At 48.4% G+C, this 23324-nt stretch overlaps 9 protein-coding genes across 9 annotated transcripts; 5 read left to right on the forward strand and 4 right to left on the reverse strand.

The window, feature by feature from the left end:
• Positions 1 to 468: 468 nt before the first annotated feature.
• Positions 469 to 3849, reverse strand: F5147DRAFT_753402 (uncharacterized protein; the record flags this gene model as incomplete). The annotated part of the gene is made up of 7 exons (XM_041440248.1): positions 3695 to 3849; positions 3556 to 3642; positions 2501 to 3496; positions 1683 to 2442; positions 1324 to 1631; positions 844 to 1276; positions 469 to 819 (listed from the first exon to the last, which is right to left on the reverse strand). Exons 1-7 carry the CDS (start codon positions 3721 to 3723, stop codon positions 469 to 471), a joined length of 2964 nt encoding a protein of 987 aa, XP_041292953.1. The 5' UTR covers positions 3724 to 3849.
• A 1574-nt stretch (positions 3850 to 5423) lies between these two features.
• On the forward strand, positions 5424 to 6219 carry F5147DRAFT_173379 (uncharacterized protein). Its single transcript, XM_041428392.1, has 2 exons — positions 5424 to 5468; positions 5552 to 6219. Exon 2 carries the CDS (start codon positions 5720 to 5722, stop codon positions 6116 to 6118), a length of 399 nt encoding a protein of 132 aa, XP_041292954.1. The 5' UTR covers positions 5424 to 5468; positions 5552 to 5719; the 3' UTR covers positions 6119 to 6219.
• A 660-nt stretch (positions 6220 to 6879) lies between these two features.
• Positions 6880 to 7425, reverse strand: F5147DRAFT_576856 (uncharacterized protein; the record flags this gene model as incomplete). The annotated part of the gene is made up of 3 exons (XM_041431352.1): positions 6880 to 6948; positions 7005 to 7322; positions 7375 to 7425. Coding segments are annotated over 3 exons (438 nt in total), but the record flags the coding sequence as incomplete, so codon positions are not given.
• Positions 7426 to 7725: 300 nt separating this feature from the next.
• F5147DRAFT_612740 (uncharacterized protein) lies at positions 7726 to 9463 on the forward strand. Its single transcript, XM_041432470.1, has 6 exons — positions 7726 to 7848; positions 7902 to 7968; positions 8022 to 8072; positions 8130 to 8172; positions 8240 to 8363; positions 8416 to 9463. The coding sequence occupies exons 1-6, from the start codon at positions 7767 to 7769 to the stop codon at positions 9315 to 9317; spliced, it is 1269 nt and encodes a 422-aa protein (XP_041292956.1). The 5' UTR covers positions 7726 to 7766; the 3' UTR covers positions 9318 to 9463.
• A 1221-nt stretch (positions 9464 to 10684) lies between these two features.
• Positions 10685 to 13443, forward strand: F5147DRAFT_635985 (uncharacterized protein; the record flags this gene model as incomplete). Its single annotated transcript, XM_041432905.1, has 13 exons — positions 10685 to 10767; positions 10818 to 11072; positions 11123 to 11486; positions 11554 to 11797; positions 11854 to 11885; positions 11935 to 11986; positions 12079 to 12312; positions 12370 to 12536; positions 12592 to 12694; positions 12780 to 12973; positions 13027 to 13046; positions 13098 to 13270; positions 13307 to 13443. The coding sequence occupies exons 1-13, from the start codon at positions 10721 to 10723 to the stop codon at positions 13441 to 13443; spliced, it is 2022 nt and encodes a 673-aa protein (XP_041292957.1). The 5' UTR covers positions 10685 to 10720.
• A 177-nt stretch (positions 13444 to 13620) lies between these two features.
• F5147DRAFT_799930 (uncharacterized protein) lies at positions 13621 to 15269 on the reverse strand (the record flags this gene model as incomplete). The annotated part of the gene is made up of 6 exons (XM_041443248.1): positions 14902 to 15269; positions 14765 to 14854; positions 14584 to 14712; positions 14413 to 14532; positions 14147 to 14387; positions 13621 to 14090 (listed from the first exon to the last, which is right to left on the reverse strand). The coding sequence occupies exons 1-6, from the start codon at positions 15079 to 15081 to the stop codon at positions 13621 to 13623; spliced, it is 1230 nt and encodes a 409-aa protein (XP_041292958.1). The 5' UTR covers positions 15082 to 15269.
• Positions 15260 to 17316, reverse strand: F5147DRAFT_695357 (pyridoxal phosphate-dependent transferase). The gene is made up of 3 exons (XM_041437370.1): positions 16986 to 17316; positions 16746 to 16917; positions 15260 to 16499 (listed from the first exon to the last, which is right to left on the reverse strand). The coding sequence occupies exons 1-3, from the start codon at positions 17274 to 17276 to the stop codon at positions 15454 to 15456; spliced, it is 1509 nt and encodes a 502-aa protein (XP_041292959.1). The 5' UTR covers positions 17277 to 17316; the 3' UTR covers positions 15260 to 15453.
• Positions 17317 to 17401: 85 nt separating this feature from the next.
• F5147DRAFT_695360 (WD40 repeat-like protein) lies at positions 17402 to 19606 on the forward strand. Its single transcript, XM_041437371.1, has 6 exons — positions 17402 to 17792; positions 17850 to 17959; positions 18011 to 18370; positions 18430 to 18866; positions 18916 to 19076; positions 19134 to 19606. The coding sequence occupies exons 1-6, from the start codon at positions 17450 to 17452 to the stop codon at positions 19436 to 19438; spliced, it is 1716 nt and encodes a 571-aa protein (XP_041292960.1). The 5' UTR covers positions 17402 to 17449; the 3' UTR covers positions 19439 to 19606.
• Positions 19607 to 19754: 148 nt separating this feature from the next.
• Positions 19755 to 23290, forward strand: F5147DRAFT_695361 (Metallo-dependent phosphatase-like protein). The gene is made up of 16 exons (XM_041437372.1): positions 19755 to 19903; positions 19957 to 20087; positions 20137 to 20300; positions 20351 to 20447; positions 20565 to 20682; positions 20751 to 20925; positions 21039 to 21224; positions 21328 to 21496; positions 21561 to 21671; positions 21748 to 22076; positions 22204 to 22285; positions 22340 to 22414; positions 22474 to 22656; positions 22711 to 22814; positions 22873 to 23017; positions 23074 to 23290. The coding sequence occupies exons 1-16, from the start codon at positions 19861 to 19863 to the stop codon at positions 23092 to 23094; spliced, it is 2133 nt and encodes a 710-aa protein (XP_041292961.1). The 5' UTR covers positions 19755 to 19860; the 3' UTR covers positions 23095 to 23290.
• The last annotated feature ends 34 nt before the right edge of the window (positions 23291 to 23324 follow it).

The raw sequence follows: 23324 nt of genomic DNA on the forward strand, positions 1-23324 counted from the left end.
CAATCGAGCAAGTGGACGCATATACATAACGACAATATCAAGTACATCGCAAAAACTGGGGAGAGGATCAAAGTCTGATCATGTATAAGCTTTAAAGACCGGATCATGACACGCTACAAGAGAAACCCTGAAGCAGTATAACACAGATCTGATAACGAAACGACACGACACGAGAGGCACGGCTATGAGAGAAGAAAAAATAGGTCTGATAGGCATGAAATAGATAGAGGAGACTTCTGATTGTTCGGAAGGCCACGTATTTGGCCCTTAAGCACCAGTCACTAATACGCCTTGATCAGGAGGTGCAGCTCTACTACGATCTGGAACGGCGTCTCGCGCCATTCGGCTTGTATCCGACGATAACGAATTTTCAGGCCACAGCGGGCTCTGCACAAGCGTGTTGTATTTGCTGTATCCGCGAGCATGTGGCAACATCTCAGTTAAGCGACGAAAACCTGACGATGGTCATCACCCCATGTTTCCCCAAATGGACGAAGTCGGGTAATGCTGCATCGGCCGAGGATACTGCGGCGGCGGCAAAGGCACTGCAGGGGAGAGGTTGAATCCACCCTGTTGATAATGCAACCCCGATTGTGGTGGAAGAGCAGCGGGAGTCATCTCCGCATTCAAGTAGAGTGACTCCTGTGGGTACGCAAATGGTTGATGATTCACTGCATTTAATGCAGTCTGATATGAAGGCGAGCTCTGAATTGTACTAGCTGAGTGGCGATGCCCGGGACCGGATGATCGTGAGGCGGAGTGACTCATGTGAATGTTTGATGGATCGTGCGTAAACTCAAAGGAAGGTGACCACGGGGACTGTGAATGTGCAAAAGAAGACACGGGCGGAGGTCGGTTAGCGGAGTGTATAGCTCGGTTGCTTGGCGTCGATAAATTGTGCTCAACACCGTAAGTAGGCAGTGCCTGGTTGGTCAACAAGGGTCTGGGACTGAGATTTGGCGGGTTCTGATCAAGAGTCCTTGACCATATAGAAGGTGGAGCGTTCGAGGGCCCAGAGCCGAAAAGAAATTGAGATGGAGGTGCGATAGACTGACGGCGGGGAGATCGCGCAACATCACCACCAGCTTGGGAGAAACTGTTTAATAAATCCTGAGCTGTTGTTCCTGTGAAGGCAGAAGGCGGCGATGTCGGGGCCGCACGACCTGAGGACAAAACGGATGTACTGGGGCTCATGAAGTTGCCGTTTATCATGGTTGACGACAATACAGGTGTCGTTGGCAGGGCCGATACTGCTCCCGGCGGCGAAATGGAGGCCCTAGATATCACATCAGACACGTTGAAACGAAACAGGCAAAATTTGACCTTGGGTCCCAAACTACGACATCATCATCCTGTTCTTCATCTTCATCTTGTGACTCGGCGTTAAGTACAGTTCTGAATGCGTCTTCAACCGGATCATCGTTGTCAGTATGCCCTGTATCGGTTATAGCATCGTCCTCCGCACAAGTCTCCAGTGGCATCAAGTCAGGAACATCAGGACTTAAGACTATAGGTGTAACAGGCATCTTTACAGCCTCTGCACCAATTGCCTTTGCCTGAGACTGAGCATCAGGTGCAGTGGCAGTGATTTCAAGCACGAAAGTATCACCCCGCAAGTGGATTGGAGAATCCTATAGTAAGGTAAACCCGATTAATTCAAAGGCAGAGCAATCAGCCCTCACTGGTGATTCCGCGAGATTCTTGAGGTCTTTGAGCAAATCAGATATCCTCATCAATTGTTCTTCGTTTGGGTGAACGCTCTCGCGACCCTGCGGCCCAATGGTGGCCGATCCATTCCCCTTGTGCATATCAGCATCCACAATCTTAGGAGTATCGCCAATCATGAGGCTCCGCAGTGGAAGAAAGCCCCTAAGGTCGATGTCCTCATCCAGCGGAGAGAGCAACGAAGGTAGCTTCTCTATTGGGAATAGCTTGTATAGGGCGTTGTAAAAAAGCAGGAAATGCTGCCAAAAGACTGGCATGTCTGAAACGAATACCCCTGGAATTTCCTCGACCTGGTTTGACCCCGTAGAGGGTGTGGAATGCGCCACATACTTGAGATTTGCTAACAACCACTTGCTCGCAACACGCAATGCGGGTAGAGTGCGCCTGAATGCCGCAGTGATACGCTGCGCAAGGTCGTTTTCAGCTGCATCTTCTGGTGGAAAGCCAAGTTCCTTAGCGCCGATCTCCAGGAGAGACTGGTGAATGGCAAGAACATGCTTCAGAATCTGGGATTCGACAGTAGCTGGGTCAGGAATCCCTCCGGATCTCCTATTCGAAGGTGGAGATGTGTCCCGGATCATGCGATGTTTCCAAAGTGCTCCCTCTGAGAGAACGATGACCTTGGTCACGGCATCAATTGGAAGAACGCGCTCTGAAACAAGAGCCGTAAAATCCTTGACGACATCTGCTGCATGCACAATGGGATTTAACCTTGATCTAAGCGGAATTATTTCATCTCGACAACTGAAATTATCGATCGAATCCAATCACTCACTTATCTGAACCTAATCGCCATAGTGCGTGCAATAGCACAACTTTCTCCTTAAAGGACTCGACTCTCAAGCGTGGTGGTAAATCACCAAGATCGGGAGGCATTTGTACCCCTTCCCGTGTCCTCTTCGCTTGCTGATCGAGCGATTTATTGAGAATTTTCTTGACATTCTCGGATGCAGTGTCATAAGGCTGACGAACGCAAAGCGCTCTATAGTAATGGAGAAGCGAGCTGAACATATCGTTCTGATAGAAAGCGAGAATGGCCAGCTGATGTGATGGATTGCCCTCCGAAGGGACCAAAAGGCGCGCTTGATCGTAGCACAGAACAGCTTTGTCGTAGTTCCTGGCGCGTGGTATGGAATCAAAGCTCATAGCGCCGCCTCTTCTGTTGCGGCCGCCCCGCCTAGCTGGCCCTGAGCCGTCTTCCTGACCGGCTCGCGGACGCCCTCCACCTTCGTTGTAAAGCTCCCGATATCGTGCCATGTCACCTAAGCATACTATCGCCTTGCTAAGAATCGCGAGATTAATTTCGCGTTCGGCAGAGCTCGTAGGAGAAGGCGTATTGCCTTCGATGGGAAATTGAAATTGGTTGCGACCAAAACTGGAGTTTGGGACACCTTCGTGCCCCCCAATGGAGCCATTGGGAGTACCAAGGTCATCTGGAATCGTAATGTTTAAGATAGAAAGTATATGCTGTGCTTCGTGAAGTGCAAAGGATCGCTGGTATCGAGCTACCAGTTGTGTCCAAAATTTCTCTTCTTCAGCAAGAAACTGGCGGAATCGTTGCATCAGTTTGCGATACTCCACCGGGCCATGATTACTCTGCCTGGGCTGATGGCGGGGTGCAGATTGCAGCGTTCGATCGAGAGTTGCGACGTTCTGTTTGTAGTTAGAAATAAATTGATAAGATGTCTGCATCCAAAGATGAGTCTCGGCATCTTTAGATTCCTTGGCGTATGGCTCGACGAATAATAGGCGAAGATACAGACGTCGGAGACTACGGACAGTGGACACTGTTAGGGACACCGTCAAAAAAGGATTTTGGGATGCGAGTACCTCTTCCTTTGAAACTCAACCTCTCTATCCCATGGAAGGTGAGCTTTGAGAAGCTCTTTCAGACTTTGGTGGGTTGATTTTGCCTCACTAAGTTGAGGATCAGTTGGGGGTCAGCGAAGTTGAAGATAGCAGCCAGCACCTTGCAAGCTGGGAGGCGGAATCGTTCATTGTATATAGCGTGAGCGCGTCTAGATGGACTATGTGTCCATTTTTTTTCTACCTTCACGGACGTCGAGGACAAAATCCAGCGCTCAAAAGTCGTCTGCGATGATGAGCGACCGTGAGACAAACCGGGTGCTCACATAAGTTAGTAGACATAACCTTGATTAGACTACTACTAAAAGGTTCGGCCCTGCCAACTTTTATCTTGCTCCGCGGTACGGTTGTTTTATTTTCTGCACCGCGAATTTATTGCAAACGTACTATGATCTGTAAGTTTACAGGATGATGTTGACATTCATGTTATATGAAAGTGTCAGCCACTCTAGCGACCAGTGATACTATAACTGCACGTGTGCAGTCACGGTGATCTTGAGTCAGAGATGAGACTTCCTGGATCCTTTTGTCCTTATTCTGATTCACGCTTTGGAAGCGCCTCGGAAGAACTAGCACATGTATCCCTTTTTTTGCCTGAGCGACTGGTCAGGATTGGTGCGTTTATAATTGGACTCGTGATGACTGAGAGTTCCAAGTCCAGTGAACACGGCGTATTGCCAATTACATTACGAACGATCTGTTGCGCATGCCGACACGCTTGCGTTAGCAGAAGATTTGACTGAGGTGAGGCCTTGAGATCTCGTTTAGCCTCATTGAATGCGAACGCTCTGTAGAGTGGAATCAACATTAGACTGATAAGCGGGGTCACCTGAATATTAAATATTAAATATCAGAGGGTGCATACAACTTGAACATGGTGAAAGGCTTACCTATAGTACAGCCTAGGGTTCGCATTGCCAACTTCTGACCTTAGGGTACTCGATGGGATTTCTGTAGTTGCATGTTTTCTAGCTATCTCACGTGATCACACTCATATCAGGTGATCTCAACATGAGTCACATGTAATCACGAACATGACCTTACGTGCTAAGCCAAGATCCGCAATTTGACATTCACGTTTCCACCTGCACTCCCTCAAGATATTTGGATACGCCACCAGCGGGTCTAGAATGCGTTCAAGTTTCTTATCTAGTGGGCAGCCGCGTGTATGGACATCTCCGATGCTTGTGCTTGACGCTCGCGGCTGTCTTACTGGAATTATCTGTGGACTGGCAAAGGCCGTATCAAATTTTAGTCGGTCCGGTTCCGTTGACACCGTGATCAGCAGTTGATTTTCTTCAAGGAGGCTAAATTGCAAGAATTATATGCGCGATTAAGAAATCTACGCGGCACTTTTCGCCTTGATGGGAGAATACGTTTGTTCTGACTGCGGTAAGCTGTCTTTTTGGCAATTTCCTCACGCTCAACTGATTGACGCCCACCTCCAAAGATCCATGACTCTCCCTAGGCTATTTATACGCTCGACCTTCTACAGAGCATCCTTGCGAGAGTTTACCTTCGCACACACGATCGCAAGGAATCTCATGAGTCCTAGTCGTGCCCTGCATTGCACTTGCGTAGTGGGTCGTGCCTTGTATTTCACGAACCGAAGCATATAGCACCGGAGACTGGAACCGGACAAATAGCTTCCTTCATTTACCGAAGAGGGGCCCTTACCACGATTCTCACATCCCGCACTTTCGCTTCAGTTTGATTCGATTCGGACCATCCATAAATGAATCTGACGGATCGAAGACGCTTGAGGGTATAGTTTGGTAAAGTTGTTACTCCTGCGCCATCGCACTTAAGCTTGTGTTCGCGCCCTGGAATCTTTCAATAAGACTTTTTCGGGATAGATTAAGCAACCAATCTTGGATGTGAGTTCATGTTCCATCCCCACCAAAATGTAGTGCTGAGACATCTTATTCTTGCTTGCTTGAATGGGTTTGATTGTCAATAGAACACGTTAATTCGCAGAATTATTATAAAAGCTTCCAACCACTATGCAGCATATCTCTCCCACCATTCACCGCAACTCGAAAAGAGACCCGTCGTTCTCACCGACACTAGCCGTTTGTTACACTCAAAAGGTGCCAGCTCACCCACTTCCGTACCCGTCCTGCACCCGATGCCCCCATTCTATGAAGTAGCGGTCGCCCGTTTTGGGCAATCATCCTCAAAAGCCAAATGGGTAATCGTTGTCGTATTCACACCATCTACCCATTCATTGGTCTATCAAATCGCTGGCTCAGCTGTTGACTACAGCCTCGAAGCACCACAATCAGTCACACTCAAAGATGGGGAGAATGGTTATTTGGGGAGGGCACCTATAGGATTGGTGGATTCCGAGAATCTACATCTGCTCCACACCACACTCGCATCCATTCCTGTTGTTCGGGGAGATGCCTCCTGGAGCAGCCACAACTGGGTCATGGAGGGTATAGCTGCTCTTCGGAGAGTACAGGGATATCACATCGACAAGCACGTGTCAATGCAATGGATATCAGAAAAGCTAGGAGGGAAGTAGCTCGGGTCATTAGTGACCGAGGGAGAGCCCGTTTGCCGTCATCAAGATCTCTGGATGAGGGTGGAGAGGGATAACTATATCGGGGACATTCAGGGCAAAACACATATAGAGGGTGGAATGATAAGTGTATTTTGGGACACTGTATCATTGCAGCGGATTGTACTCCTGTCACAAGTATTCCAGTAGAGCTTATCGTGTTCGTCAACGGAGCGTTGGTATAGGCGTATACCATTGGCTTCGTGCAGCTATGTAGGATATGCAATGCGTTATTGATGACTGTACATCGGATCTTTGCAAGCGGTGCGAATCAGAAGTGCGCTGGCAAACGCTGTCAAATTGCCTGACAAAAATAGTGACTTTGTAAGCACCAACATTTGTGGCACCGAAGAATAAATAACGACACCCACTTGCCGAAAATACTCACGTCCGTGCAAACCTGGATCCCATGTAAACACGTAATGATATCTTGCAGGTCTGAACAAACCATTATATATACCAATGGTATGGTGACAAGACAAACATAGAGCGTGAGTTTACGACTGCTTCACAACAGGCTATATGCGTCGCAAAATTGAGGCCACCACAACTTTGTGTTCAAACGAGTGAAGGAACATCAATCATAATCATGTCGGCAACGGAAGCTGAAGCCTTCATTAAAGCATCAATCTACTGCGAGCAGAAATAACCACTCACTACATCATTTAGTAAAAGTAATCATTACCATCATAGTTTTCGTCATTTGCACAATTCAAAAGCTCACGTCAGGATTGACTGTCAACTTCCCAGGGTTTCTTCCGCACCAAAGCTATGGAAGTGCTGGGAGGTGCGTCCTGGAAGGGTGTGATGACCAGGTATGTAATGTCTAATAATCATGCGACAAACTTACATTAAGCGCCTCGGGGATGACCTTGTTATTGGGTATGTTGTCTGTCTTCCCCTGCTCTATCAACATCGTCAACTCGGTGAACGTCAGCATACGAGTTTCGCCGTCTCCAGAGTCCGAGGATGGAGGTGATAAATCCATGGTCACAGTCAGATTTTGGGAGTCCATGGTATTCTGATGGGACCGAACATCCTCTACGGTCAAATTTTGGCCGGCCACTCTGTTAAAGTAAAACAGCTGCGTTCGAAGGATGATTTCGCCCCTTTCGGAATCTGTCTTGCCACTCAGTGCACCGTGTGCAAGTAGGTCCGCTAGACCTTGCTTGCCAAGTAATGTTAAGAAGATGTACGCATCTCAACAAGCAAGAACCTACCTGATAAACTTCGTCCGAGGAGAATGGAAAGGTGAAGAAACTACGCAACGCAGTTTCTTCCCTGCTAGTCTCATTGATATCAGATCGTGATGGGCTTTGTTCTGAGAAATTAGTTCCGTCCCTGTGGAGCAAGTAAGCGTTGTAAAAGCACGGGTATCATTGTGAGTTTCACATGAAATTGGCAGCAAAAAATGAACGGAGCAAGCTGTTATTGAGGTGTATCGGACTCCGAGAAAATCGACGATTAAGAGTCGATCAAAAGATCATGCAATGTCTGAGTCCTGCCGCCGGTCACCGACCCTTTTCGGAGCGCCGACTGAAGGTATTACATAACACACTTTCGGACCGTGTAACGTTGACAGCACACGACAGCCTTTCTCCTTTCACTGTAAATGATGTCTTCGGGAATCTCTAAAATCACAACTGAGCGAAACCAGCGTACTTTGCTGGAGTTGGTGATACAGCCAGGGAACGGTAATGCTATTTCTCAAGATTACTCGACCATGAACTCATTACTAGTATTCAAGACACTTGTGCAGATTGTAAGTCGCGGAACCCGCGATGGGCTTCTCACAATTTGGGCATTTTTATATGGTATGTATGACACGCAATTCAGCTGTGTACTCGCAGACGTTCATCAGATGCAGCGTCAACTGTGCGAGCATCCATCGCAAGCTTGGTACCCATATTACGAAAGTGTGCGTCAGAAACACACATAATTCTGCTTTCAATTATTAACTGACAATTATGCATAGAAAGAGCATTACCCTGGACGCATGGACCAAGGAACAGGTCGAAGTAGGCATCTTCGTATCTGCTGACATGAGAAATATTAAGCACGGAGAAATTCTCTTCCTGTTCACAGGTCATGAAGCAAAACGGAAATATCACATCAAACGCCTTGTACAACCCTGACGAAGCTCGCCACCCCCCACCCACCAACATGATGGAGGCAGAACGAGATAGCGAAATTGAGAAGTTCATCCGAGGTTCGCGAGCCTTCTTTAAATTTGTCTTTATATGTCTGATGTCTTATTACAGCCAAGTACGAGTTTAAGTGGTTCATGAACTGTAAACCTTCCAAATTCGTTTCATCTGCTCGTCCATATTCCAATACTGTGACTACACAGCCAAAGTCCACTCCTACGGACCCTGCCCCATTTAAACGCAAGACCTCCCCTCCTCCTCCTCCAGTTCCTGCCAAAAATGACACCCTTCCTGGCGCATTATCTCCAGTATTTACACCCGTGCAACCCGCGAGATCCATCTCCCACCCGTTGCCTACACCCAGTTCCTCTGTTCCGAGCCAGAAGCTTTCTGGGAGCCAACTTTGGGATGATTTAATTTCATTACAGGGCCCTTCGCAATTATCTTCCCTTCCTTTGCAGTACCAGTCGCAGAACCCCGATTTCTCATCGCTTCCTTCCCAGCCCCACTCTATGCCCCTGGCCCAGACAACTCTTGATGTCTCGCCCACACTGTTCTCGACTTTCCAGGCTTCCCACATGATGCCCACGTCAATGTCATCGATAAGGAATACCACTTCAGTCACACCCATGCATACCATAGCTGCTGGTGCGACTACAATCGCAAATCCACAGACACCGTTCCAACATCAATTTTCGGGCTATTCATCTCCTAACACTTTCAACTCGTTTCCTCCACAGATGAGTGCCGAGGTTTCAAGCGGGACACCCGCTGCGGCGCCCCTACCTCAGCAGAATTATTTCGCTCAATCATTCGGACAACCCTCTCAGCCAATGCTTGCTCATATGCAAGACCCCAGCTTCATGTATGTACAACCGCAATCACAAGTAGTTCAGCAACAGTACTCCCCGCAACCGCCATTTTCTGCTACACCAGGATTTGTAGCGCAGCAGCAGCCACCGTTTATGAATAACACATCTTACGGAGGGTGGCAGGGTATGCATGGCAATTTTTAATGGATAATGAAACAACAGACTCTGGATGTTCCTTTGATTTGAATTCTTAATATTCCTACACCCTTGCGATGTAGATATGCTTAGTTGCACTTTAATACTCATTCAAAGCGTCGATTATTGCACTGGCAAATTATGTGTTAGGTATGTCCTGCATGCAGTCCGATCCCAGTCTCCCACATGTCATGTCATATGCCGCAGTTCATTAGGCCCAACGACAGTGATGTCCTCCCTAAAGCTTGAAAGCGGTTTGGATTCTTGAATCTGCATAGTTTTCCTAATATAACATTGACTCGACCCGCCCTTATCATTGTTGCGCACTCGGAAAGAAGATCTAACTGTGGAAAGAGGACCTGTGGGTACCTCATGGTCAGCTTGTCTTGGTGCTTCTAATGCCCATTGATTTGATTATAGCAGTTCGAAAATAACCTCGGGGATCTCCAATCTCTTGTTCCAGGATACTTTATGGGAATCTGGAACTCCACCGTGCACGAGGTTATATGCAAAAGTTTTTTCTTTTCTTTCAGCATGTGTATATTTCCGATTATTGACATGTCAAAGATTGGTGGTTATGGATTTATTGACAGGCGGACTAAGTTTTATATAGAGGTGATTGCAGCGGCGGATACAATGCTCTGTTCAAAATGATCATTCACACAGATACACACAATGAAGCCCCAGAAGATGAGATCGTGATACTCTCTTTCCGGCGTGTAGCACAGCGAGATGCCAGGGGTGTGCAGATTGGGTACGATTCTCTTATTGTCCCTGACTCTAACAACAATGTGGCCAATTGCATTGCCGCGGTGCCGGACAATCCAAGAAAGGAAAACGAGAAGTTGGTGAGCTTTGCTTCCGTTTGATCAAGATGGACCCCCTCGCTAATACCTGTGGCCATCGAAGTATGATGAGATACTTGAGACAAGTGAGCAGATTTCTTAACGATCCCTTTCTTAAGTGACTTCAGATGACCTATCTGCGTTGTTTTTCTTTCGTAGACCCTTGCTACGACAGCAGATATATAAATTTAGTGGGTAACTAGAGCGGATGGCGGTTTGTGAGAGAAATTGTCGGTAAAATTATGAGACATCTTCCGAAGGAAATTTGGGTCGATACAATGCGAAACAGGGGCAATCAAGAAATGTTAAATAACTTGGCCACTCTCATGAAGCAGCTGCAGGCTCGGGCTGCTTCCAGTCTGAATCGGTCACTGCAAACTCCCACTGCACTTTTATCAAGCTTTCGTTCAAGATCTACCAGATGGGTAGATATAAGTACCGTTAATTATGTAATGTACCGTATAATCTTGTACCGTTGTGGCGGTGCGATAAGCAAAAAAATAAGTCATTTCTGATTGCATTTCTTTAGTGCACAACGACAGCTGGAAGGTAGTTTTCGGTTGCACGATGACCAGTACGTCCCTCCCTCCGGGAACCGCACCCGTAAAATCACAGTACGTTTTTTGGGCTTGTCACTGCCTTTGAAATGGTTCACCGTCCGTAGATTCCTGTTGTCCCCTGCTACTCTTCCTACGGTTGATGATGACGCAGCAGAAGGTTCAACAGCTCACACTGGAACATCACGTGTGGATGCGGTAGATGTAGACCCAAGGGGCACGGGTGGCCGCAAAAAGTGGACCAAGGCGCAAAAGAAGGAAAAGCGTGGTGCCAATAAGGGTCGCAAGTTTGGCAAGGTACACGATCAACTTGAGCTATGCTGGAGAGTCGCCAATGGGAAAATATGCGAGCATGGAGATGAGTCCGTGTTTTCCTTCTGCCACCTCTCAGGATATCTCTTATGCTGTGTAGATGTCGCTTTACGCATGACATCGACGCGTATCTGGCAGTAAAACCAAGGGATATCCGACTCCCTTCAATTACGACAATATCAGATGTTCCTCCTTTTATCACGGGCACGGAGGAAGATGATTCTACTATGGCTGATGATAATCTTTCTTCGCTGGAACGACACACGTCATGTCCCTCCTTTGCAGAATCGGGAGTCTGTCGTCTAGGACTCAAGTGTCGTTTTCTAGGAGCTCACGCTAAGCGTGATGTCAGCGGGGTAATAACGCTCATCAAAGATGAGGAGAAGATGGCTCAGACAGCGCTGAGCACCACCGAGCTCAATTTTGTCAGTGCAGACACCTTGAAGCTACTTAGATCCAAGAAGGTTAGATCCTCCTGTCGACCCCTCAGACACCGTCCTGCACACCTTTTGATCGCTACTTGCATTGCAGTATCCTATGCCAATAGCCGACGCATACCTCAAAGAACTGGAGGCTGCTAAAGGAGACCCCAATGGACCGGAAGAATATGTGGCTGTCGGTGAAGATAACGTGGCCACGGATGATCCTCCATCTATTTCGTCAGGACTCGTTGCAAAGCGCACTGGAAATTCTGATCTCAGTGCTCAGACTGATACTCCAGATGTTCTGATCCGCGTACAAGAGAAACGAAGGCTGAACTGGAGTGGTAAATCATGTATGATAGTCTCTTCGTAATGAATTAAAACAAATTAACCAAATACGTATGGCCAGATCTCGCGCCGTTAACAACGGTCGGCAACTTGGTACGAATGTCGCTGCACAAACAATAAACCAGTTAACCAAGTATCTCAGCCATTCAGACGCCTATGTATGACGCTCGGAGCGGATATAACATGTGGCGAAAGTGCGTTATTACTTCTTGTCACTTTTTCTTCTCGTTCACATAATCTCTCACGTCATTGAATTTTGTGCACTGATATTGCAACCCTCATTCAGTGGGCCTTGCGACCTCATTTCTCACCGCTTCTGCGTCCGAATTCTCGCTCGTTCGGCGGCATCCATCGGAGACCATGTTCGGAGTTCAGCTTGCAGGAAATAAACCCAGCACATTAGTCCCCACTGCCGAAGTCCTCGGACGCGAATTTGGTGATTCAGGAGGTATAGACTTCGTCGATGTGAACTGTGGATGTCCGATCGATCTTGTCTTCAAAAGCGGAAGCGGGAGTGCTTGTGAGTTCTCTGGCATGTGGCCTCCCGGAACGATAACAAATATAATTGGATCCGTAGTACTGGATGCACCAGCAAAACTGGGAAAAATTGTCACTGGGATGTCCAGGGCGTTGGGCGAAATTCCGGTCACAATAAAGCTACGGACAGGTGTCAAGGACGGTCGTAATAATGCACATAAGATCATGCTACGCGCTGCCACAGATTGGGGGATTGGTTGTATCACAGTGTGTCGCCATTAATTTCCCTTGATACCTTGTCAGTTCATGCGACAGAAAATAGCTTCATGGCCGCACACGCCAGCAACGGTATACGAAATTGGCTGATTGGGAGTACATAAAACAATGCGTTGATGCTGTGCGGGCTCAAGAGGCAGATAAGGGCCGTAAGCTCCATCCACTTCACTTACCTCTACCATTCTGACGGTTGCCTGTCGGTTTTGATGCAACACCTACGGTACATTCATCCAGTATCTCCGATTCCTATTTTCGGTGGTGGCGATTGCTTCTCATCGCATGATTACTGGACCAATGTTTCATCCACTGGCGTGGACGGAGTCATGATTGGACGGGGAGCACTTATTAAACCATGGATTTTCACGGAAGTGAAGGAGCACCGAGAATGGGATATCAGCTCGAGGGAGCGATTGCAGTTAATTGGCAAGGTAATCTTCCATTTCCTTCCTCTATATCTGACCTGGCTCATATCTTCAAACAGTTCACTGAATTTGGATTGAGGTTTGTCTTCTTCAATTTAAAGACAACAGCTAGCTAAGTCTGCGTCCTCAGTCACTTCGGTACAGACACAACCGGTGTGAACACGACACGCCGATTCCTCTGTGAAGCGCTTTCGTTTCAATACCGTTATGTTCCTATCGGGCTACTCGAACGACTCCCGGCCAAGATCAACGACCGAGCGCCAACATTCAAAGGGAGAGATGAATTAGGCATGTGCTTTATCTGTCTTGTGGGGACTGAAAATTAATGTTTATAACGAGTAGAAACACTCCTCGCAAGTCCGAATAGCAAGGATTGGGTCAAAATCTCGGAAATGTTCCTCGGTCCTGCGCCCGAATCGTGGTCGTTTACACCGAAGCACAAGAGCAATGCGCACGGCGAAGAGAGCCAGGGTTGATAATCTTTCGTAGAACAAAATGGGAGCTCCTCGAGAAGTAATTTCCCAAGTCATTGGGCTGTACAATCTACCTCTGCCATAGTCTCTTCTAGGCAGACCTTAGTCGAATGAAGATAGTCATTCCTGCTCTCTATTAAGCCTCTGCTCTCTTTGCCATACATATGTGCAAGATCTTGACTACTCAGAAAAGGGGGCAGCTTCCAGCTTACTGTGTTTTCTGCGTCTCTCATTCTCCGCCCGAATCTCCCTCTCCATATCATCCAGAAGTTTCTTCTTTTCTTCATCTTCCCACCCGCCCTCGGCCTTCCACTTTTGGGGCATGTGCATATGCACGCCCATGCGCGCCTTAACGGCACCCGACCACCCGCCCTCACTTGGTTCCCTTATCGCCCTGTCCACTAGCAGTTGCCTCGGGGTCATGAGCTCTCGGATATGTGCAGGCGGTGCGCTTCGCCGGCGTTTAAGGGTGGTAGCAGTAACTTCACCAGAGCGTTCACGCTGTCTTTGACTCGTTTTGTTTGTCACCTTGTCTCTGCGTGCTTGTTTGCCTTGCAGTACGAGTCCAGCAGGTGGTGTAGCACGATACCGTGAGATATCGCGCATCATGCACTCCTTCAGTTCAGCCTGGCGCTTGAGGAGGGGCTCATCTGACTCACCATACGTTGTTAAAGTTATCAACTGCCCAGATAAATGCACAGCTCACCCCACTGAGATTTTGCCTCTCCCGTGTACACTGGGGTCCACGACAGGCGCTCCTCACGAAGCAATTGAACAACCTCCCCTGCAGATCGGTTGGCATGGTCCCCCAACATCTTGCCCTTCATGTGCCGAGCCGCACCCACAGCCTGGCCTCGTGCACTCTTGAGCAACGCGTACTCGAAGAGACTCTCATACCGTAAGTCATGTGCCCAGCTCTTCAATGTTTCCCGTTGCTCCCATCGACGCTCCGCGCGCGCGACGTCGGCGCACGATCATTCCACTTATGTGAGCAGGCTGGGGAATTAGGCGAGGAAGAAGTTTGTTGTCCAACGAAGGACGGATGAAGGAGCCTTTGAAGATAGGACGACTGCGGAGCTTGGCTTCCCAGTTCTAATCGAGTTCTGTGAGTAGATAATGAAACAGGGACACCAGGATACGTACGAATGCTTCTAGTATACGCCTTTTCCAAGCAGTCTTCTCGCGCTTGGAGGCAATCATTCTTTCATACCTGCTTAAAACGTTTTGAAATCTGATATCACCTTGCTTCGCGCGCTTGAAAGATTCTAACCACTGTATTTCCTTTGCATCATGCCAATGATCACGATTGGGAGAATCGAAATACCTTGTATCCCATTACGAGTTGCTCTTTCGCAGAATGCGCCTTCACAACGTGCTGGTTCTTCCTGAACATCATTCGCACACGAAAGCGGATCTGTACTTCATGTTAGATATCACAGGCTGAAAAAGCATATTGCTCACGTTTTCCCCCGGTGCATGTCTGAGCAAACCCCGGTACAGTGACCAGAGGGTTGGAACACGGTGAGCAGAGAGTTCATAGAATGGAGCTCTTGGACGAACGCGCTTGAGAGGAGAGATGACGGAGGCTATGCGAACGCGGTGGGCGGCGGAACATGGGAGTGGAATTGGAACCACTGACATCAAGATTCAACCTGACGGTAAAACTTTCCGCTCAAAAAGTTGGTGTTCTTGGCCGGAATGTCAAGGTCTCTGGTTGAGTTTATTCCTCCCCACAGTAGGAGCAATTCAGGGGGTCCGCCCAAGTGATGCAGTGATGATATGACAAACACATTGGTTTGTGCCGTGTTTGGGTCGCCTATTACTCAAGTATTACCAGACCATAAAATGATGAGCCAGACATGAAGTTAATATACCTATTGGTATCCGAGTGTACACATGAAAACAGATAGTAGTACTACAAAGCAATCGCAACAAAGTCAGCAATGACGTCTAGGTCTAGCCTAACGAACGTTTAAAAGCCGTTGGTTAATAATGCAGTCGCAGGGTTCGAGATCACTGGTACTTCGCGCAAAATTCGCGGTGGAACTTCTCTAACTTCCCGACATATTCGTCCACGCCAGGACACAAGCAGGTAAGGCGGTAATGGTACTCTCCTTCCTTCTGCCCAAATCCACTGCCTGGCACGACGCAAATGCCCGTCGCATCTAGAAGCGCGAGTGCATAGAATGCATCTGGTTCCTTGCCAGCAGTCTGTGCAGCAGCTATCACTTTTTCTGAGAGCGTGATCTTGGGATAAAGGTATAATGCTCCGGGGGAATCAACGCATGAGACACCAGGTAGGTTGTTTAGGCGCCCTGCCATGAGCTTGGTACGCTGCGCAAGTACCTTGTGGATTCGCGTTGTCTCCTCTTTCCACAACGCGTAGCTTTCGTCGCCTTCCTTGGGGGGTCGCACAAGGGAGTCCACACCAATTTGCCCCTGGAGCGGAGGACAAAGGCCAACGCTCACCATTTTGTACATCATTGCGCGGACGTCATCCGGGATGTTATGGCACTCGAAGTAACCACCACGCCGCCCACATTCCCCTGTTACACCTTTGCTGATGCTATGGAAGGATACCAGTGGAACTGGCGAGCCCAGGTCGCAGACAACCTTCTTGAATGACGTGAATGGATATTCGGCTGCACGGTGCAAGTTACTCTGGTAGACTTCATCTGCGAGGAGCACAAGTCCATGCTCTGCGCATAAATTCACCACCTCCCTCTGTGTCTCGTCCTTCAACAATGCGCCCGTTGGGTTTCCAGGGTTAATGATAACAAGTGCTTTGGGGTCGACACCATCTTCTTTTGCCTTTTTGAGTGCAGCCTTGATTTCGTCAATTGACGTCGACCACTCATGTGCCTCATCAAGATGATATGGAATCGGCACGCCCGAAAATTGCGCTAGTGTCGCTGTATATAAAGGGTACTGCGGGATCGGGATGAGGACACCAGATTTGTGCTGTTCCGAGATAAGCAAAGAAATCAGGAGCGAAACGCCCGCGGAAGCGCCGCCCGTCAGGAAGATATTGTCTGGTGAGGATGGATGACCGTCGCGTTCTGTGATTACGCATCAGTTAGGTAAAAAGAAATATTCAACCCTGAGAGTATCACGACTCATAGTAAGGCTGACGCTGCGCCCTCTCGCGAGTGCAGAATGATAGATACACTAATCCAAACCAATGCGAGTTGTGACTTCCTCGAGAAATCAACAGAGCTCGGCTGGACGGATCGATTTGGCACGTGGTGAATAAAAGGTCCAGTGACATTGCCGTCGGACCTGGTGGCACTGATTTAGCTACTCACCCTGAATAAATTTCGCGACATTCTGACGAATGAGAGGGACACCCTGGGAATGCGAATATGCACCGATGGAGCCAATTTCGTCGTACAGTTCCTTCGCACGGGCAATGACATCTTGTGGAAACGCATTGGGTGCAAGTTGCATCAGCTGTGGCCACTCCATGAGTGCAGCAACCTATTACAGTTGTGAGAAATACTTTCGGCACCTCTGCGACTTTGAGGCAGATATAAAATAAAGCTAACCTGCCGATTAAAGGTAATGGGAGGTTGGTCAAGCCCCTTCTGTTGGGGGTTTCCGATGTTCGAAGAGATAACTCGATCAAATGGCAGACCGCTGTCCTGACCCTTCTCTTTAAGTACGACACGATATTCCTCTGCCTTTATTGCCAGCTCGCCGCGCACGGCATACTGCACGTTGCGAACGGCAGGGTTGAGAGAATCGACAGTAAGAGATCGCATGGTGGTTCTTGTCCAAGAGTGTGCCGGTGGATGAAAGGACGATAAAAATCTGAACCTTACAGGCGCCTGGATCATCGGACTTTTCTTTACAGGGCTACTTTGGGGCTACTGAGAGAGTGGAGTTGGAGACCCATATATGGTAACCAGGGTCAGACGTTCGGTCCCACGTGACCCGGCACATTCCGCTTCCAGATTTTTTTGGTCGGGCACTGACAGTATGTAGGAAGCTCAATCTGCAAGACAAGATTATGCCAGACTCTTTCTTCGCGTCGACAAAAAATAGGAAGCGGAAGCGGTCTGTTAGCACGGCCGAGGGAGCTGGGGGAGCAAAGAAAATTCTCCGCAAGGGCAAATCTAGTTCTCAGGACACAAAACTTACCAATGCAAGCGCAAGGAGGGGGGTGAGGGGAGCCGTAGATGAAGAATTGAACTCAGACAGAACAGATTCGGAGGATGGCGGAATAGATGACATCGACTTGCGCGCGGATGTCCAGCCCGAGACCAGCGGTGATGAAGATGAAGATGAAACCCCTGCGGAAAAGCGATTACGATTGGCGAAGCTCTACCTGGAAAGTGTGAAAGATGGTCTAGGTGAGTATAGTTGGACTGAATTTGTGTTCTGAGTTCGCTCAATGTTATGGATATCAGCCGAAGGAGAATTCGATGCTGCTGAAATCGACAGAGAGCTAATATCAGAACGACTGCGACAAGACGTCCTGGAGCATTCTGGCAAAGTTCACTTATTCGTGGCAGACTTTGTTTGTATTTTTTGTCTTCGGTGATAGTCTGACTGACGTAGTTTTTGACAGTATGATTTTACCTCAACGTCACCCCTACGATGCAGAGGTCACCGTTTCACTGTTACTTCTGCGGTCGCATCGGACGATGCTCAGTTTCTATACACGTCAGGGAAAGAGGGAACCATCAATAAGTGGTCTCTGCAGTCTGGGAAAAAGATTGCGACGTTCTATAAACAGCGTGTTTCCAAAGGCAAAGAGAAGGCGCTCCCTCAAGATATTCAAGGACACACGGACGAGATCCTCTCTCTCGCTGTAAGTAGTGATGGTCGATACCTCGCCAGTGGATCTAAAGATCGGAGAGTGGGCGTGTGGGATGTAGAGAAGGATGAATGGGTAAAAGGTTTTGGGGGACACAAGGATTCGGTTTCAGTGTGTATGTCTTATGTGCATAATGTATACAATGCTAACATTATATTTGTATCCTCTAGAGCGTTGCATTCCGGAAAGGCACACAACAATTGTACACTGGCTCATTTGATCGGACTGTCAAGCTATTCGATCTCTCAGTAATGGGATATGTAGAAACGCTATTTGGACACCAAGATAGTATTCTCTGCCTTGATGCGCTCCGAGGAGAGACGGCTGTCACTGCTGGAGCAAGAGATCGAACGATTCGATTCTGGAAAATTGCAGATGAGAGTCAGCTGGTCTTTCGTGGCGGTGGAAAAAGTGCAATACGGGAATTGCTTGAAGGAGGTGTGTTCGAAGGCCACGAAGATGAGGAACATGTGAATGGGGTGGAGGTTGATGGTCCAAAATCAAACAAAGGTAAGGAAAGGATAAAGGAGAGAAAATATGCGGAAGGGAGTATCGAGTGTGTCGCAATGATTGATGAAACTACGTTTGTGAGCGGGGGAGATACTGGGTATGTTGCTCGGCATCCTATGAATTATACCACTGAATACCGCCTGAAGCTCGATATGTCTTTGGAACACCCAAAAGAAAAAACCTGTTTACACACAGACACTGTGCCACGGGTTCCACGAAATACAGTCCTCAACCGAGGGACTTGTACGAACACCCCGCTGGATAACGGCCGTTGCATCACTACGCTATTCCGACATGTTTGTTTCCGGTAAGTCCATTCCTTTTCATTGTCATAAACAGCGACGTTGCTCAGTTCAACTCCAAGGCTCGTGGGATGGTGATGTGCGGTTTTGGAAGCTCGACCAAAAACTCAGATCGTTTTCACTGGTTGGCTCAATACCTGCGCCTGGTGTTGTTAACTCCCTGCAACTTCTCGTCTTACCCAAAGGCGCATTGGATAATGCTTCTTGGAGAGAAAAAGAGCAACTGTCTCCCACCAAGAGTTCAGTTCAACCTGCATTATTAGTTGTGGGATTAGGACAGGAGCATCGATTGGGACGGTGGCTGAGCGTGAAGGGGGAGGGAGTTGCGAATGCGGCAACAGTTCACATCATATATCCTCGGACATAGACGACGCCGAACCTTTAGGGCCTTAATGTTAACATTATCGCCTGTAAAATGAGACCTTAGGTCTTTCTAGTCTACTACATTCCAGACTACGGAGTAGAGAGAATTTTGTGGGATGAGAACAGTTATTAGGCACTTGTATGAAAAAATGCAACGGGGAGAACTCTTTCCACCCAAGAAAGCAAATTTTAGCCAATCTGGCAATACATACAGCGCTCGGGTGTAAGCGAGTCGAGGGCTGGTGCCGGCGCTGTTTGATAAATGCTCAGGGGTTAAAATTAAGCAGCGTCGTGACAGCGTGACAAACCACGCGACGCGACGCGTCCAACTGCTTTACTTGCATGTTGTTCTCGTCGACTGACACGATACATACACAAGTCTCCTGACGCAGACGTCGACATTTCAACGACTTCATCCTTTACATCATGTCAGACAACGAGGCACCACCGCCGACAATCCGCAGTGCCTGTACGCTCGTCTCATTAGCATAGTCCGCTCATTCACTCACAGCATTGAGCCAGACCAGGAGGACATCATAAGGATATTGGTTGCAACAGACAATCACATTGGATATCTTGAACGCGACCCAATTCGTGGTCAGGACTCTATCAACACATTCAAGGAAATTCTTCAGCTTGCTGTCAAGCACGATGTCCGTGTCGTCCCTCATGATTCATCTCTTTTCCTGAAAATGTCTACAGGTCGATATGATTTTACTCGGCGGCGATCTATTTCATGAAAACCGCCCGTCACGCGACTGCTTATACCAGGTTATGGCTCTTCTCCGGGAGTACACATTTGGTGACAAGCCTGTTCAACTTGAGCTTCTTAGCAATCCAGATGACGGGCGAGCAGAGGGATACAGGTGCGTTCGAATTTTCTTGATCTCTTTGAATGAATGATCACGGCCTTCAGCTTCCCAGCGGTTAACTACGAAGACTCAAATCTCAATATTGCCATTCCCGTCTTCAGCATTCACGGTAACCACGATGATCCACAAGGTGCTGGGCCTGTAAGCCGTATTCCTTCCCATAGATTCTTACCACTCAAAACCTAGCCCTCCCTCGTTACCTTTGCGCTTATTCTATCCTTCGCCTCTCACATCTGAGCACTGATTTACATTTAACAGGAAGGTGCTCTCTGTGCGCTCGATGTACTCTCTGTATCCGGGCTCATAAACTACATGGGCAAGTTCGACCTCCCACTATCCAGCGCGTCAAACCCGAACCCTGTAGAAAGTGATTCAGGTATGCTCATGTTCTGCGTGTGCGGTGACTCGACGCTGATGTTTGTTTTCCTCGCCTTCGTTTCTAAGGTATATCTATCCGCCCCGTTCTCCTTCGCAAGGGTCAAACCCGCCTTGGACTGTATGGAGTTGGCAATGTCAAAGATGCACGCATGCACTTTGAACTCCGCAGCAATCGTGTGCGGATGTACATGCCTAGCGACAAGGAAGATTGGTTTAACGTCCTTGTGGTGCACCAAAACCGGTACGCGAATAGTCCCCTGCCCATGCATCCTACCTAGTCCATCATTTCGCACGTCTTTACTCGTTTCCCTGCGCTCTTCCGTTCCTCAAACTAATAATCAATACCATCGGTAGTGTTCCCCACCCTCCAACTCCAGCTGTACCAGAAGGCCTCTTCGACGACTGTATCGACCTCGTTGTCTGGGGCCATGAGCATGACTGCCGTATCGTGCCCGAGCCCGTCGCTGGCCGTCCATACCATATCACGCAGCCCGGGTCGAGTGTAGCTACAAGTTTGGGCGAGGGCGAGGGATTGGAGAAGTGAGTGTCAGCTTTCTAGATTTCTTTTGACTCACCATCTCACCATCACCTTCCGTATCTGATGTGCCTTTGGTTCCCGAACATAACGAATTTTGTGACAAAGACACGTTGCCCTGCTCCAAATCCATAACAAAGAATTTGAACTTAAACCTCTTCCTTTGCGTACCGTACGTCCGTTTATGTTGGGCGACATTTTTCTCGCGGAGGCGGCAGAAGAAGAGGGGTTCGATGTGAGCGACCAAATTGCTGTTGGGAAGTTTTTGAGAGCAAGGGTAGGTCCCTTTTCGTTTTCACTTAGGCTTGGCGTGTAGGTTGCGGACTCACTGCACGATTTAGGTAAACGCTCTCATTGACCAAGCGAACCAGTTATGGGACGAGCGCAATGCGCACGCGGTGGAAGAAGGTGAAGAGGAGCTCCCACGTATGCTGCCGCTTGTACGGCTCAAGGTCCGTTGATCTATCCTTCTACATAGTGTAATACAGAATATGCAGACCGCACCCATACTGATACTACTATTGGTAGGTCGACACCACTAACGTCCCCGCAATGTCCAATCCCATCCGATTCGGACAAGAATTCACTGGGAGAATTGCAAACCCACGCGACGTGCTCTCTTTCCACCGATCCAAAGCCCGCTCCGCTGCCTCCCGTACCGCGACCTCTGCGGACCAGCCCGAACTATCCATTGACGATCCAGACCTTACGACGAGCGAAAAATTGGCGAAAGTTCGCGTGCAAACATTGGTACAAGAGTATTTGGCCGCGCAAGAGCTGCAGGTCCTCGGTGAAGCGGGTATGAATGAGGCAATTAGAATGTTCGTAGAAAAGGATGATGGGTGGGCTATACAGACGTGAGTGTTGTTTTGCGTTTTCGAGATTTTTTTTTATCAGAGGCCTGATGATGTCACGAATGTTCTGATGTCGTCACTCTCTTTGTCCTACTTCGATTCATCGTGCTAATATTGTGAGCTCATGTAGACATGTCTCGAATGCTCTACGCGCGCTCATGAAAGGCGTACAGGAGAATGGAGAGGTAGATGAGGAAGAGCTGGATGAAGTTGTACGTTCTAGGCTTCCTTCTAATTTTTTACTGAATCCAAGCTGTTTTATGTAGCTCGTCAAACTTAAGGAGCAGCACAACCATGAGTACCTAGAAAAAGCAAGGATGGGGAAGACAGCCAAGGGAAAGGTGCGTTCGACGTTGGCCCCACCCACCCCGTGAAACTTGCACCTCATACCATAATGTAGGGCAAAGAAAAAGCCTCCGCCCAAGCAGACTCCGACGCCGACTCAATGCTCATGGAAGTCAATGGCGGGGAAGATGACGGGTCAGATTTTGACGAACCCGTGCCCCCTCCGAAAAAGAAGAAGGCTGCACCCGTGAAAAAGGCTGCACCAGCAAAGAAAGGGAGAGGAAAGAAGGCTGTTGCTGTGAGTTTACAAACTATGATACGGTACACGGAGCGCTGACTGGAATCAACGCAGAGTGAATCTGAGGAAGTCATGGAATTAGATGAAGATGACGATGAGGAGGAAGACGAAGCACCACCAAAAGTTACCAAGAAGACAAATCGTGCTGCAGTATTGAGGTTGGTTCCGGCTATGTTCTGACTCCCTACCATGCATGCTAAAACTGCCCAACTCTAGTCAACCCGCGAAGAAAACTCTTGCGAAGAAGACAGGTACGAAAGGGAAGGCGTCGTTTGGACAGGGCACATTAAGTTTCGCGCCGTCAGGGCGGTCCTCTACACGGGCCGCAGCGACACGGGCAAAGGGCAAAATGGCCAATGTGGTAAGTTACATTGTGGTATTTTTCAGGGTTCACTCGATTGATTCTGTGATTTGTAGGTTGAGCTAGATAGTGATTGATTTTGCGGTTCCACATGTTTTGTGGTCTCAGGGTCTCAGGCTGAATACACTAGGAAAATGGCACTTTTTATCAGATTACCGAATGTGGGCACACAGGTGCAACTGGGGTTATCTACCAGGGACAAGATGAGCGGCCATAAGTTTAAACTGCTGATTACTTCTCGGAATGAAAATTCTACCCAATTCACTCGTGAAAGTACTGGTTTGCCTACTTTGATTCTATGAGGCGC

Source organism: Suillus discolor (assembly GCF_016758755.1).
Source record: "Suillus discolor strain FC423 chromosome Unknown F5147scaffold_27, whole genome shotgun sequence".
Classification (NCBI taxonomy): Eukaryota; Fungi; Basidiomycota; class Agaricomycetes; order Boletales; family Suillaceae; genus Suillus; species Suillus discolor.

Excerpts from the sequence above, each read along its gene's own strand:
- F5147DRAFT_173379 (XM_041428392.1), top strand. The coding sequence starts at position 5,720 with ATGCCCCCATTCTATGAAGTAGCGGTCGCCCGTTTTGGGCAATCATCC.
- F5147DRAFT_612740 (XM_041432470.1), top strand. The coding sequence starts at position 7,767 with ATGATGTCTTCGGGAATCTCTAAAATCACAACTGAGCGAAACCAGCGT. Across the intron at positions 7,849-7,901 it reads GGTGATACAGCCAGGGAACG|ACACTTGTGCAGATTGTAAG; the intron begins GTAATGCTATTT and ends CTAGTATTCAAG. Across the intron at positions 8,073-8,129 it reads GGTACCCATATTACGAAAGT|AAAGAGCATTACCCTGGACG; the intron begins GTGCGTCAGAAA and ends AATTATGCATAG.
- F5147DRAFT_695357 (XM_041437370.1), bottom strand. The coding sequence starts at position 17,276 with ATGATCCAGGCGCCTGTAAGGTTCAGATTTTTATCGTCCTTTCATCCA. Across the intron at positions 16,918-16,985 it reads CCATTACCTTTAATCGGCAG|GTTGCTGCACTCATGGAGTG; the intron begins GTTAGCTTTATT and ends CAACTGTAATAG. Across the intron at positions 16,500-16,745 it reads TGTCGCGAAATTTATTCAGG|AACGCGACGGTCATCCATCC; the intron begins GTGAGTAGCTAA and ends GCGTAATCACAG.
- F5147DRAFT_695360 (XM_041437371.1), top strand. The coding sequence starts at position 17,450 with ATGCCAGACTCTTTCTTCGCGTCGACAAAAAATAGGAAGCGGAAGCGG. Across the intron at positions 17,960-18,010 it reads ACTTATTCGTGGCAGACTTT|TATGATTTTACCTCAACGTC; the intron begins GTTTGTATTTTT and ends AGTTTTTGACAG. Across the intron at positions 19,077-19,133 it reads TTCCGACATGTTTGTTTCCG|GCTCGTGGGATGGTGATGTG; the intron begins GTAAGTCCATTC and ends TTCAACTCCAAG.
- F5147DRAFT_695361 (XM_041437372.1), top strand. The coding sequence starts at position 19,861 with ATGTCAGACAACGAGGCACCACCGCCGACAATCCGCAGTGCCT. Across the intron at positions 21,225-21,327 it reads GAGGGCGAGGGATTGGAGAA|ACACGTTGCCCTGCTCCAAA; the intron begins GTGAGTGTCAGC and ends TTTGTGACAAAG. Across the intron at positions 21,672-21,747 it reads TGCCGCTTGTACGGCTCAAG|GTCGACACCACTAACGTCCC; the intron begins GTCCGTTGATCT and ends TACTATTGGTAG.